This window comes from Melospiza georgiana, chromosome 1 (assembly GCF_028018845.1).
Source record: "Melospiza georgiana isolate bMelGeo1 chromosome 1, bMelGeo1.pri, whole genome shotgun sequence".
In the NCBI taxonomy this organism is placed as follows: Eukaryota; Metazoa; Chordata; class Aves; order Passeriformes; family Passerellidae; genus Melospiza; species Melospiza georgiana.
Genome location: NC_080430.1, coordinates 69,769,422 through 69,783,300, shown reverse-complemented (window position 1 = coordinate 69,783,300; position 13,879 = coordinate 69,769,422). Strand labels below are relative to the sequence as shown.

At 41.9% G+C, this 13,879-nt stretch overlaps 1 protein-coding gene across 2 annotated transcripts in view; it reads right to left on the bottom strand.

The window, feature by feature from the left end:
- The window catches only part of F13A1 (coagulation factor XIII A chain), a 59,894-nt gene that overhangs the window by 31,351 nt on the left and 14,664 nt on the right, over positions 1-13,879 (bottom strand). For both annotated transcript variants that reach the window (XM_058025163.1, XM_058025169.1), the window contains exons 4-5: positions 9,224-9,475; positions 2,374-2,492 (exon numbers count right to left, since the gene is read on the bottom strand). In XM_058025163.1, the coding sequence (XP_057881146.1) occupies positions 2,374-2,492; positions 9,224-9,475 (371 nt within the window). The remainder of the gene's footprint in view (positions 1-2,373; positions 2,493-9,223; positions 9,476-13,879) is intronic.

Sequence of the window (13,879 nt, the reverse complement as noted above, 5' to 3'; positions counted from 1 at the left end):
CATAATTGTATGATATATCTTAATATAGGCCTTTCTGCTAGTGCTTTTACTCACAGAAATGCTGCTGTTTTTAACATCTAGGATTGCCAAAAATGTGTCTTTAATGGTTGGAAATGGACAGGGTAAGATCAGGAACACTCTCTCCTCCCTTTCACTGAAAGCAAGGGAACCGGAAGAACATTTTTCTGTTCCTTTGCAGATTGACATGTCTGTTAAACTCCCACAAAATTATTAATTCCATCAAAGTTCTTGGCTGGGGCCTGTTGAGATGCATCTGCCACACTCAGCTTTCACATGGGAGACCAATAGCAAAAGATGCACCACATCATGGGGTGAAAATCAGGTCCTCTGATTTCAACCAACACAGGAATTTCCAAAGTACATGACAAAGGACTATGGAATGGCCCCAACTTCCCAGGCAGAACTACCTCCTAGCAAAACCAAATAAATAATGCAGTTTCTCAAGGAAGGCTGGTATTTGTGTCAGGAAGATGCCAGAATCCCAGAATATAAACATCTCCGGCCAAGCCACCATAGGCCATAAATTTAACATCTTAGGACATAAATCCAGCATCTGCTTTAGGCAGCATCTTCCACCCCAGCTGCTTATTCCCCTCTCTCCCTCCCCCTTACATCTGTCATGGAGTGAATCCCAAATCTAGGAACAGAGCAAACCCAGAAATTACCCAGGGGGAAAAAAAAATCAAGGAGAGTCTTATTCAGCTAGATCAGCTCTCCAGTCTGAGTCACAGCATGGCTGCACAAGTGCTTGCAGGGGGAAAGAAGGGCCAGGAGGGGGCATTTTTGGTCAGCTTACATGCAAGCCCAGCTTTGGCCTCAGGAGCTGGCTCCACATCTCTTATATCAGAGGCACCAGCAGTTTATGGAATTTCTTCCCTGCTCCTTATTTATGGGTTGTTTTTGTCTCAGTCAGGAAACCAGTCAGCCCTTGCAAACAACGGCACTGACACAACCAAAGGAATGGTGCAGAGGCAGGAACTCCCTAATGCAGTGCTGCCACAGGGAAAAAAAGATGAAATTGTACCCTTAAATTAGGAAAAAAGAGAGATGTGAGTTCAAAGAGCTCTCCAGGGCAAGCACATTGGCAATCCATCCTGCTCAAGCTTTGAGGTGGTATTTAGCTGAGGGAGAAAAAGCAAGTTGTAAGGACCCTTCTGCAAGGCTGTGCTAGGGAGGTACCACAAAAACTGAACGGATCCATCACCACAGTAGTAAGGAAATACCTTCTTAATTGTGCTGTTGTGAAAATCAACAGATGAGACAAATTGACCATGTCCAATATCTGTCTATTGGAGCCCCTCTGAGTGACAGCTAGGATTATAGCTTTGCTACAATTTCAGTTCTGCTTGGCAATGCCTTTTTCCCATTCTAACACAATAAATGAATTCTTCCATCCTGTGGGGATTTTTAGGCTGGGTAGCTCTTATGAGAAAGTTGAGGTAAAATAGGGAAGTAAAAAGTCTGAAACAAGGGGTAGTGGTTCTAAACTAAAAGAGGGTTGGTTTTGATTACATATAAAGGAGAAGGTTTTTTCAATGATGGTGGTAAATTGCTGGAACAGGCTACCCAGAGAAGCTGTGGGTGGTCCATCCGTGGAAGTGTTCCAGGCCAGGCTGGTCAGGAATCTGAGCACCTGGTTTAATGGAAGGTGTTTGTGTCCATGGTGGGGTGGTGGAAACAGATGATCTTTAAAAATCCCTTCCAACTCAAATTATTCTATGATTCTGTGTTATTGAAGGCACATCAATACCCCACTCCAGCCTAGTGGAGGCTGTCTTCCCCAGACTGCAAGAGACCACTGGAGACTGATGATATCAAGCCCAGGCAGAAAAGGGAGAGAGAATTTAGAACTTTGGAATTAAACACTACTTTGTCATGGGAACCTTGTGACTATCTGATCCACAAAAATAACAAAATTATTTCCACCCAGTTGCTAAAGCTAAAAAGAAAAGTCAAAAAGCAATACAACCTGTTGTCAAAAAATGAAAAAAAGGCAAACAAACAACTCTACCTTTCATAAATTGATTTGATCCTGAAGCGGCAATAATGCAGCAGCAGAAATACCTATGCCCTGTGGAAACCTCAGCTAATGATTATAAGTTCCAACAGGCAGCCTCTTAGTATCTGAAATATGCCCCTGAAACAAGGTCTTTAAATATCAGCTATTATAATATTGCTTTTCTGGATTAGGCATACACCCACTTCATGCAATTTTAAAATTATACCCCTTATCTTTCTGAAAGAGAAACCAATAATGCATTCCAGAGCCCACAGTCTCAGCCACAGTCTGGTGTCAATTAAACTCATTTGCTGTCCTACTGGGAGCATCCAGAGGAGATCTAAACAGCTCACCTGCCCGTAACTCCAGCTTCTTGATTTTATATCTTCAGCGTTTCCATGGAATACAATACCAACATCATTCAGGACATATTCTTCCCTTTCTTTCTCATCATCCAGGTACACAGCATCCACTGCATTAGTTTACCAAAAATAAATATTAGTACAAGTGCCTAATTTTCACATAGGACCGATAAAACATCCTAGCATATAATACATTCGTCTTTGGTGAAAAGTTCCCCTCTTGCATCAAACAAAGCATTACTTGCTTCAACAGAGTACAAGGATAAGGAGGTGGTCATCCTAGTTAGGAATATGATATACAACTTAAAAACAAGCAAGATGGAAAAGTGTTGGCAACTCCTGCCAGTTTTTCTCAGGATCTGTAAAGTATGATTAAAATGTCACATCTCATCAAGAATTTTATGATTAGTGTGTACAACTAATTTAAAAGTTGGAGCACCATGATGCAATTCTGCATCTATATAGACAGATCAAAGAACAATTTCAAACCTATTAATGTTAATGGAAAACAGCTCAGGTCAAGAGATCTAAAGAAAAACCTGTAGTGCATTAAAAAAAATGGAATACAGTTTTTCTAACATATTAAAAGAAAGGTTTGGTTGACTTTTCTGTGCATTACTTATTGACTGGAACATCCCTTCCCCACATAGCTTGACTGATCAGGTAATATGAGGAGAAATTCATATTCACAAGTGTCTAAGTGAGACCTAGAAGTAATTGCATGAGGTCTTTATCAAAACATATACAAAAGGTACATTCTAGACTAGACTTATATCAAAAATCAAGAGCATATGCATACATACTTGACTTGCAAATATGATTTACATGCGTAAATAACTCATTATTAACGTTCATAAGGAACCCTGAATGACAGGAAACCATTCAGACATTCACAGGGAAGTATGAAGCAGGCTGCGATGCTGAGATTCTAGAATAGTTAAAGATTTCTTTCTTGTACCAATGCTTGTATTTTGAGAGTAAAAGATACACGTTAACAATTAATACCAGGGAAATGAATTAATTTGAAGAAATCAGTACTGTGGTTCCAGACAGCAAATTAAAGGAAATTTCCAACAGCTTGATATGAGCAAGTACAAAACTCACTACACTCACTACTGTCATAGTAGATTTCTTCAGCACTCCATTACAAATTACTAGAGGATCATTTAACTTTTAAAAGCCTATTGATTTGCTCTGTTTTGTTGAAATGCAAATCAGATTTGCACTTTTATGTAAACCTCATCCTCAAAAGCTTCTTCATTTCTCCATGAATCTGCAATTTGGCCAAAAATAAGCTAAAACCTGAGCCCCCCAAAAAACCCAACCAAACAAACAAAAAAATTTTTTTAAAAATTTAAAAATTAAAAAAATTAAAATAAATAAAATTTAAAAAATTAAAACAAAAATTAAAAAGATATTTAAAAAAATACTTAAAAATTTAAAAAAATTTTAAATTTCAAAATAAAATAAATTTAAAAATTTAAAAATAATTTTAATATCATTTTAAAAATTTTAAAAATAAAAATAATTTACAAATATTTTTTAACATTAAAAATATTACAAAATTTTAAAATTTAAAATTAATTTTAAAAATAAAAATTTAAAAAATTAAAAATTAAGAAACTTTTAAAAAATTAAAAATAAAAAAAATTAATTAAAAAAAAAAGCTAGAGAAGCAGGGGTTAAATTCAAGGAGCCTGCATTGCATTTGAGGAGATCAGTGCTTGCTGTTATGCTTTATGGCAGTTGCGATCCAGGCCCTGATGACTAAGTACAACTTGGAGCAAGCAGAGGAACAGCAGGTTCCATGGAGTTTTACCTAAAGTAGACAGGTCTGAGACCCACTATTGTTATTTGGCAGGGTGATATTCACCTGCCTTCTAAAGGCAGGGCCACTAAGAAGTTTGTAAGCTTTTCAGTACCCATGGCCTAGGGCAGTGAAAAGTTGCAGCCGTGTACAAAGTGGATGATCATAAGTTTGCTATATTCAGAGGCTACGAGGTGAAAGAGAGTGTTCAAACTTGACAGTGAATGAAAAGGCTGCAGCCATTTCTGCAAGTAGGGACTCTCATACACTTATGAAACTTTATATTACATGATTTTTTTGTGGTCCAACAAGTTCTGTATAACATCCCACTAAAAATATAGATCATGTAGGATCTGTTTCATTAGGCTGGATTTGCCTGATTTGCTCATTGAACGATTATCTGCCTTCTCTCACTGAGCACTGGATTTTATTAAAGTCTGTTCATACAAATAGTACATAGAGTTCATTTAAAGAAGCAGAATTCACACCTTCTTTTGTGCAGATACACATTCAGTGAAGTGTGTGCATATGCCTTCTTGACAGCTGTTGTTTTTTTTTGGGGATTAAAAATATCAACATTGATCTTGCTGGTATCAATTGAGATGCTTATGTTATTTTGTGACTGCGTGATCTTTGCTAAATCAGATGAAAATTGATTAACTTCTCTGTCAATTATTTTAAATATTTGTGTTTTTGATAAGGTAAAAAGGTCTTTTGTGTTTTATAGGGAAACCAGCTGCTTTGATTTTTGACAGCTTTCACTGCCCTTGAGACTGTTTAGAAAAAAAATATGAGGCATTTGTGACTACTTTGATGCTAAGCATGCTCTACATAATGCAACTCCTAATTATTTTGTACAAGTGGAGGCTCACATCTGACAAACGGAAGAATTCCACAGAAATGTGCTGGGTTTGTTTGTTCTTTTTCTCTAGCAGTTCAGAGGTTTTTTTACTCACTTTTATCCTGGGAATTTACTGAGACACCAGCAATGCTACAAAGAAGCAAATTAGCTTCCACGCTACTCTGTTTGAAGTTGGGAAAGGTGAAAATGCACTTCATGTGAAGGCAGCACTGCAGGTGAGGAATCCCTTGCTAAAGACATGAGGAGTGCAGAGTAACCCTTTATATTTGGGAAAGGGAATGAGTTATATTCGGCATGGAGAGACCCTAACCCCAGCAGAGCCATCCTGTGGTGCTGGAAAAGCCATTTCTTCATGCAGACAGTGACAGCTGAGGGCAGCAGCACCAGCAGACAGGTGGAAGTGGAAGCAGCAGGCTTGCCCTGAGCTCCCAGCCTCCCTTCAATGTGCTCCTGAGGGAATCCAGGAATGTGAGGCTGGGCCTCAACTGGAACCCTCAGGGCTCATGTTGGGAAGAGGACAGTGCTGTGACAAACTCCAAGCTGCAAGACGCCAATGCAGTTATCTACAAAAAAGAGTCTACCCAGGATCAAGGTCAGTATGCTGCCTTGAATAGTGCTAGTACTTGCCTACATTAATGTAGCAGAAGGGTGAAGCTCTGTGTGAATTTTGCCCATGTGGAATCTATGGCACAAGCAATCAAATTTAAGATTTACCCATAAAAGTAATAAAATGTTATTGGGCCAGATTTGGATGACTGGTAACATGTGAGATGAGTCCAGAGTCAACCACATGTTACTAATCCTCAAACTGTATTAGAACATTTAAGCAGAAGAAATATGCAGCTGACCCAATAAAGCTGCAATATATTAAATTGTTTAAATGTAATCCACTTGCATGAGGCTTGGGTAAGCAAAATGCACACCTCAGCCCACAGGGTCTGCAACTTACTCAGCTACACTGTGCACCTCCACCTGTGAGAGAGTCACAGAAGTCAGCCCAAGGTCTTTTGCTGATAAGCACTTAATGCTCCCCAGCAGAAAGTTGCAGGGACTCAGCACCTGCTTGGAAAGAGCTCACAGCTCCTTGGAAAGAGCTCACAGTATCCAGATCAAAGGAGTTCTTCTCTGCTTTCATGTAGTCTGATATTGCCAAGAGTTTAGTTAAATTCCAAGAAGTTATCCTTAACTACTTGCCATTTTTATCTTCTGTTCCAGAACTGAAGAGAGCTCTGCATGCCTAAAAGCACATCTGTTTTATTCAGCTGTGTCATCTGGCTGTAGAAAGGATGCTGCCTCTCCTCACAAACTTTACCTTGCTTATTAAGTAATTAAAACTTCACCTGAGTAGCTGAAATCTCAATCTACAAGTTAGGCAAATTCCCAGATGTTTGGGGCTGGTGTATATAAATTTGGAGAACCTGGCCCTGTGTCTTTAAAGCATTCTTTGTTATCAGTCTTAAATATAGCTAAAGGGATTAAAATATATAAAAACATATGATGATTCTGGAAGCAAAGTACTCTGTAGCTTGACTGGTAAAGTATTCAAACTTCTTCTGAAGCAGCAGGACAAGAAAAACAACCCTGCCTTGGAAAATATGTCAAAACTGAACTGTAGTGAGAAAAGGAGTAATAAGAAAGGGCACAAATGCCTCTGTCTTAAAGAAAAGCTCATACTGACATATTGATGCTCCTCTGAGATGATGAGTCGGAAAGCTGCACCAGGCTCTAGAGCCGACACTCTGCTCCCTGCTATAACAATCCCCATTCATTCCTGGCATCACTCTCCTCTCTTTTTAATGAGGCTTTTCACTCAGACTTTTCTGCTTAGCTATTAAACCAGCAAACAAGCCTAGAAGATTTTCAAACTATTGTTTTCTCTGCACTTTAACTGCCTCAGTTTTTCTACCCTTTTGTCATTCCACTGAAAAATCTTTTCCAGCCAGGGGATAAAGCATGAAGAAACAGTCCTTGATTTTCTAACAAAAGGAGAGGAGGGAAAGACAGATATAGGAGCCAATTACCCAAACTACCTAGGAGTAAAAGAGGAACAAGAAATGAGGATATATCCAAATCCAAATTAAACAAGCAGGAAATGAAAACCACAGTATTCAGCAAGGGACAGGACCTGAAGCCATTGAGACACACCTGAAAATGTAAGCTGCAGAGGGAAATGTGGTCCCCAAGTTGCCAGCCCTGGACCTAGGGTCACACAACATGTCTCTGCTGCCCAGAAAATAATTTTGCTTTCCTAAGGCAGACTTTTTCCATCAGCCTTGCTGATGCCTGGCACTGGAGGCAACTGCTGCATATCTTGCTCCCTGTGGGTTTACTCCCATATTGTGGTTTTTAATCTTGCTGGCTTTTGGCTCATTCAGCTCAGGTGTGAGGGAGGGAGGGCACAGGAGAGCAAAGTGTCTGTGTACCATGAATAATGGTGGATCAGTCTGCACGTGGAGTTGCTGGGCAAGGAGTTGTGAAGTAGGGATCGATTTTCCCTTTTTCCCTCTAACACCTCACATCAGCCTGTGTGGTCCCAGTCACACCACAGTGGGGTAGGCAACCCCCCCACATCACATCTTTTCTCCACATTAGGACTGCATGCAGCCCTGGCTGGTTGTCTGCTAAACACAAGTTAAACTGAGGCAGTTTAAGAAGATTTTCCCTGGGGTTTATACCTTTCCAAAGATGAGCTGAGCCACTGCAGCATAGCTGTGCTGGCTGTTAAAACACACAGGACTAAAACCAAGTAGTGCTCTACGTTTAGGTAGAGCTTTCTACCTTCCCTGACTGAAGCTGTGAGTCTGATGATGCCAAAACATTGAGAAGTTTTGTCTGCTCACAGTTGATCATAGCTTTGGCAATGTTTTCTCTCTTTCTGTTGCCCACCCTCCAGAACAAGCACTGCTATGAGGTACCTTACACTGCTTTCAGAAGTATCTCATAGTGTGGCAGGGCCCTCAGCCCTGCCCTTCCCTCTATTCCCACTTTACTAACTCCTCTTTATTCAGCATTAATCTATATCTTCTTAAATAATGCATAAGCTAATCATTGCTTATATTCCCTTGGACTAGGGGCAAGTAATGAACCCAGCACAAATCATTCCATGTAGTGACAGCAGTGCAGCTGAATAATGGGCTCTACTAATAATGCTAAACTTACTTGTCACTTGGTAGGAGGGCCCTTCTTTGGTACAGGATTATTTGATGCAAATACTGTGGTAAAAAAATGGAAAGATGAAGGAAGGGTAGCAGGAGAATATTGAAGCTAGCTGGTGACCTAAATATACTGCAATACATGTGATTTGGAACCTTGCATGTGTCGGAAGATAAGACAGTGCTACAGCCTGTCAGAAGGCAGAGCCAAACATCTCTGGTCCTCCTTGCCCTCTCCTGAAAGCCAGACACAGAGTTCATTGGGTAAAATACGACCCTGACAGCATAAAGCTTGATTTCTTCCAAGGATCCCGAGAGATTAAAAAAAAAATAATTGTTCTTCAACCCACTGTATTATAAAAAAAAGGCTCATTTGCAAAATGTTTTGTTCCTCAGAGAGGGCACCGTTGGTAATTAGTCACCACTAAAAGGGAAGTTATAAGGGCAAATGTCATGTAGCAGCAGGAAAGCACCACCAGTGATGCCACAGCAAGCTGCCTCCACCCAACCTGTGCAGCTCCCATTAAATTCCCACAATATTTTGACTTCAGATGTTCAATCCCAAATGTGGCAATTAGCAATGTAAGACAACAGAGTATGTGAAGCCACCACATCCTGCCCCACAACAAATCCTGGAAAAAATTATGCTTATATTGACTTGTTTAAGGCACACACAGGCACACTGGAGACTCTCAGTGTTGCCTATTCAAGTCAGAGTAAAGCCTTAGGGTGTGTTTACTATGAGAAATGGAGCCTGAGCTGGCAAACACAGGTTTGGCCTCATAAAACTGCAGAGTTTAGACAAAATGAAGTAATTGGTTTCCAGCATGGAACCCTGCTCACACAGGGCTATTCCCTAGCCTGAAAGACTTGACTTTTGGCAGAGCTCCTGTAAATTTTCCAGACCCAAACTGACATGTCTCCAACCCCCTTGGTACCACGCCCCCATTCCTGGACCAACCCACCTAAAAGCTGATGAGCCCAGCAACACAAAGTGCAAGCCTTTGAGCAGGTACTTACGCTGGCACCAGGGATTGAACAAGATGTAGGTGTCGGTCGCTGAATTCCTGCGTGTCCGAAGGATGCCATAGGGAGTCAAGACAGCAACATACAAGCGAAACTTGCCGATGATGCAGGTGGCAGAGGACATGATGGACAGCCGAATGGAGTTGTTTTCCCTGTGGATAACCTTCGCTCCCCACTGACCAGGTTTTAGTGCACCGCCTACTGGGATTGGGATGTAGGTGCCTTTGTTTTGCTGTGGGTAGCGACCTGGAGTGAGAAGTGAAGACAGTTATTAAATTTTCTAGTAGTCCTCTGTCCTTTTGTTTTATTTTCAATGGAGGTGACAGGTTTTAGTGGGCAAAAAGAACCTACTCTCTCATTGCCCCTCACAGGGCCTGGTAACTTGAAAAATAGTTGCAACAGCTCCCTGCAGGCAGCCTGTACCCACACCCCCACCCACCTCTCTCCAGCAGGCTCCAGTCTCACTGGCTTGAGCACTGCTAGAGCATAGATAGCCCTGCCAGCATGAGAAGGAACTGTCCAGGCTTTTCTTGCTCACTATTGTTTATCCTAGTGCACCAAGCTGCACTCCAGCTTGCTCCTTGCCTTGGTGTCAACAACACCAGCTAGACTGTTGGTAAGTTTAGGAGATTAGGTGAGAGCCCTTCCCCAGTTCAGATGTACCCACCACCCTTGTTGCTAGCACACAAGTGCCCTCTGGGGCACAGACATCAGCTTTGGGGCTCTTTAGTAGAGCAGAGCCCTGTTCTTCTCTGCACTACTGCACTGCCAAGCAGAGGCCAAGAGCTCTTTCATGAAGTACACACAGATGGAGGAAACACAAATGAGTCCATATGCAGATACCCAGTGCTCTGTTCCCTCCGAGCATCCACCCCTCACGTGGTTTATATTCTGGATGCCCAGAATATAAACCACCACACTGGGGCTGAATCACCAAACTTTCTCCGCCAGAAATGGGTCCCAAAGCATGACACGCCTCCAAAGTACCTCACGTGAGAGTCTGCCTCATAATAAGACAAATCACACCCCAGAGGAGCTTATTTTACTCCGCCAACTCTAAAAGCAGCTAGATGGATAGGCTACATGTAAACATGCTCAGTGCCAGGATTCAAAGTTGTGTGAGGCTCCACCCCTTGAGACTGAGGTAGAGCCAAACTAAATCTGGAAGCCAACCAGAAGCACAGACAGAAGACACATTTGTGAGAAGGATGAGTTCCGTATCTCATTCTCAAATCTACTCTTCATTTCATATTTTAGGCTGAAAGTTGGCCTCATTCAAAAATAGGGTAATGAAAAGCAATGATGGCAGACGGAGGGACAGACTTCTATATTTTTCATTCCTACTATTTAAGAACTTCAATATTAAACTCATTTTCCTGCTTGCTTATTTTTATACTGCCCATGTAGAGATAATTGCAGATCTGAACGCTGCTACATTTTGGGAAAGGACAACTCCAGCTTTAAATCTGAAACTTGCAAGCTGCCACGACATTTGTGTTTCTGAGAAATCTGGGGCTACTGTGCTTCATCCAAGAGGTTATTCTGAGCACATGAATTTTCATTCTGTAGATATTCAATGCACATAAATAACCCACTTTGCCCTGCAGGCCAGGGATGCTGTAACCCATGAAACTCATTCAGATCAGTGAGGAACACAATGGAAGGAAAAGACCTACAGAAGAATAAAGGAATAGAATAAGAGAGCAAAATCAATAGAAAACACTAGAAGACAGAGCACTGGACACTTCAAATATAAACCATCAAAAGAAAGCCAATGTAGAGAGAAGAACCTATAGAGGTAACAGATCTGGGAGCTGAACACATTTTTGTTCTTTGTAGTGCAACTGTGCATGACCCAGCTTGCATCTACAGTTGATATTTTGCTTCTAGTTTTGACATAATCTGTTTCTAAAAACAGCAATCCAAACAAAGCAGCAGAGCAAACCAAGCAGTTGAACTGATATCCTTGAAAACTGTTAACAAGTGCTACTTTTAAAAATACCTCCCGTACCTCCTTCAGAAAGGTGGGAGGGGGAAGAGATTACTATTTTAACATGGTTAGGAACTGACATCCTTGTCTTTGCTGGAAGCTGCATGTCGGTGTAGGAGCCTATTGGGGACAGGAGGAGCTGTGCTCTGGCAGTGACTTTGCACCACCATGTCTGTGTATGCCACGTGTACATGGGAAGACTGCAGAATCACTTCCCAGAAAATCTGCCTATAGGAATCTGATAGGATCTCAAAGAGGCCACAAAAACTTTTCAAGACATCCTTATGGGACCACTGCCACTGGCACCTCATAAGCAGGTTTGGCAAAAAATCATTCTCATTTGTTCTGAAACCTCAAAATCCCATTTTCCCTTCCAAACAAGCAAAGCCACAAGACACCCTAATATACCTCTTCTCAACAGGGCAGCAGCTGTAGCTGCTGTTGAAGGAGTATGCAAGGTTCTTTCAGCCCAGAGCCCCACACAGCTGTCCCACAGAGTAGGGGGTCACTGCATTAGCTTGGTCTCATGAGGAGGTGCTCTGGGACACCAGGGATGCTCTACATCCCTGCAGACATAGCAGGTTTGCCAGGGACGGATATCCTAGAAGTCAGGATACTTTGCACTATGTTATAAATAGTGAATACAAGAGGACAGTGTTTGCTCCTGACAGACAATCATGATCTGGTTCTTGCTAATGGTTACATAAATCCTGAACCCACAAGGAAGTTTGGGAAGATGAGCAGAGCCTTCAAGAGCACAGTCAGCAATTTCCAATGTTTTCTTTGAAGAGGGGACAGGTTCCCTAATCTTCTGAAATAGAACCAAACCAAACCAAACCAAACCAAAAACCAAACAAAACAAAATGCAAATGGAACAATAGGGGGTGTAAATGAAAGAGTAAGGGAATTGTTACTTCTGTCAGGAGCTTGTAGAGCTGAATTGTAAACACACATGTAGACACCTGACAGCATCAGCCACACTAGTCTCATTTACACACATCTGTTGTCTTGGTACTAGTGTGCTATAAAGCTGAGTAACTTTGGCATTGCATGCTAAGGTTGCTGGCCAAATAATTCTTACATAGGCTCAGTACTATGTTTATCAACTCTGTAGGGAAGTGCTATCAGGATGGCTTGGTCTTTTCGCCTTTATCTACATCTTGAGCACACATTTCTGGCTGCAGTGGAAAAGTAGAGCCAGCTTTGGCTCAGAGTTGGGATATCTGCAATGTTGGCCCTTCCTCAGATGGAGTAACATGCAGTGGTGATTTCATTCTCTGGCTGAGTCTCCAAGGAAGAAGATTCAATACTATCCAAAGACTTACTACCAAAGGCCTGTAAATGCCTGGCAGAGCACTCTCTGTAGGGTCTCTGGTGCTAACCCAACCCACAGAGAGGCAGGAGACAGTTTGAGTGCATGTCAGAACTGGGACATGTAGACAAGATAAACCCTTTTTATGCTGACAGGAGGGTGCTGACATTGTGCCAGTAGCATTAGCTGGCTCAGGATCTCTCCAGCTCTGATTTGCACCACGAGTTGGCAGCCTGAACTATGCTCCACAGCCAGTTCTTTGTGGTTGCCTCACTCCCCAGTGCTCACGTTATCTCTGGGTGTAGGAGGCCCTGGCCCTCACATGAGGACATTTCACAGCCAATTGCTCTGTGGCAGACAAAGTCATTGCATGACATCACACTGTTGGGATGTCCCTGTCTGCTCACTCTAACAGCACATGGAAATGGGAAAATCCAGCCTGTGAACTCAGAAAGTCTGGAGATTCCTGCACTGGGTGATTTTTTAAATAGACTCCTTCAAAGATATCATGTACTGAATAGAAGCTACTGACTGTCTTGCCTTTGAAGCAGGAGAGGAGAGAGAACTTACAGTGACCCCCTTTCTCAGGGCTCCAACACTCTGTTTTACAGGGATAGGTCCTGAGCCACAATGCTGCCAGAAGACATTAATTTTTACAGAAACCTCCCTTATACAGAACATCTAATGGCACAAACAAATCTATTTCCCCTGATGCACAGTGCACAGGTCTGCAATGCTTTGATATTTCTTTCTTTTTTCTTATCCTTTCTTATTCCACCCTGGTTTCTGTAGCTAACTAAGCTGAGGTCCTAAAGCTCCTTCTCACTTCAGTTGCAGCTCAGCTTGACTCCACACTTCTTGGGGTTTCCAGGCACTCAGGAAAAGAGGAGCAAAGCTGCTGTTGCTATTGAAGAAGTTCACAAGATAAATTTAAAAATTGTGAGTAAAGATCTACATGGCAAAAGGCACCATGATTGCAGCACATGTGGATGTGGGTATGCATGGGATGTCCCCTGTCACACATAAACACTTTACAGGGGCAAAGAGCAAAGTGCAGCATTTGTTAAAACTTGCCAAAATCTATTTATGTAGCAGCAAAATAATAAGCCATCTAAACCACAGAACTGTGGCCACACACATGCATTCAAAGTCAGTTATTTTCAACATATGCCTTTCCTCCCTAGCATGTCGGCTCTGGGCCCATCAGGCATGGAGGCAAGCTGTGTTAAATTCTGGGTAAAACTGCCACACCAGAGAGGGATTACAGCAGCAGAGAGAAGGTGAGAGATAGGTACAGTGAATTCAGCTGTCAAAACATGAGCGGTCCTCCTCCAGTTATCCAATTCTG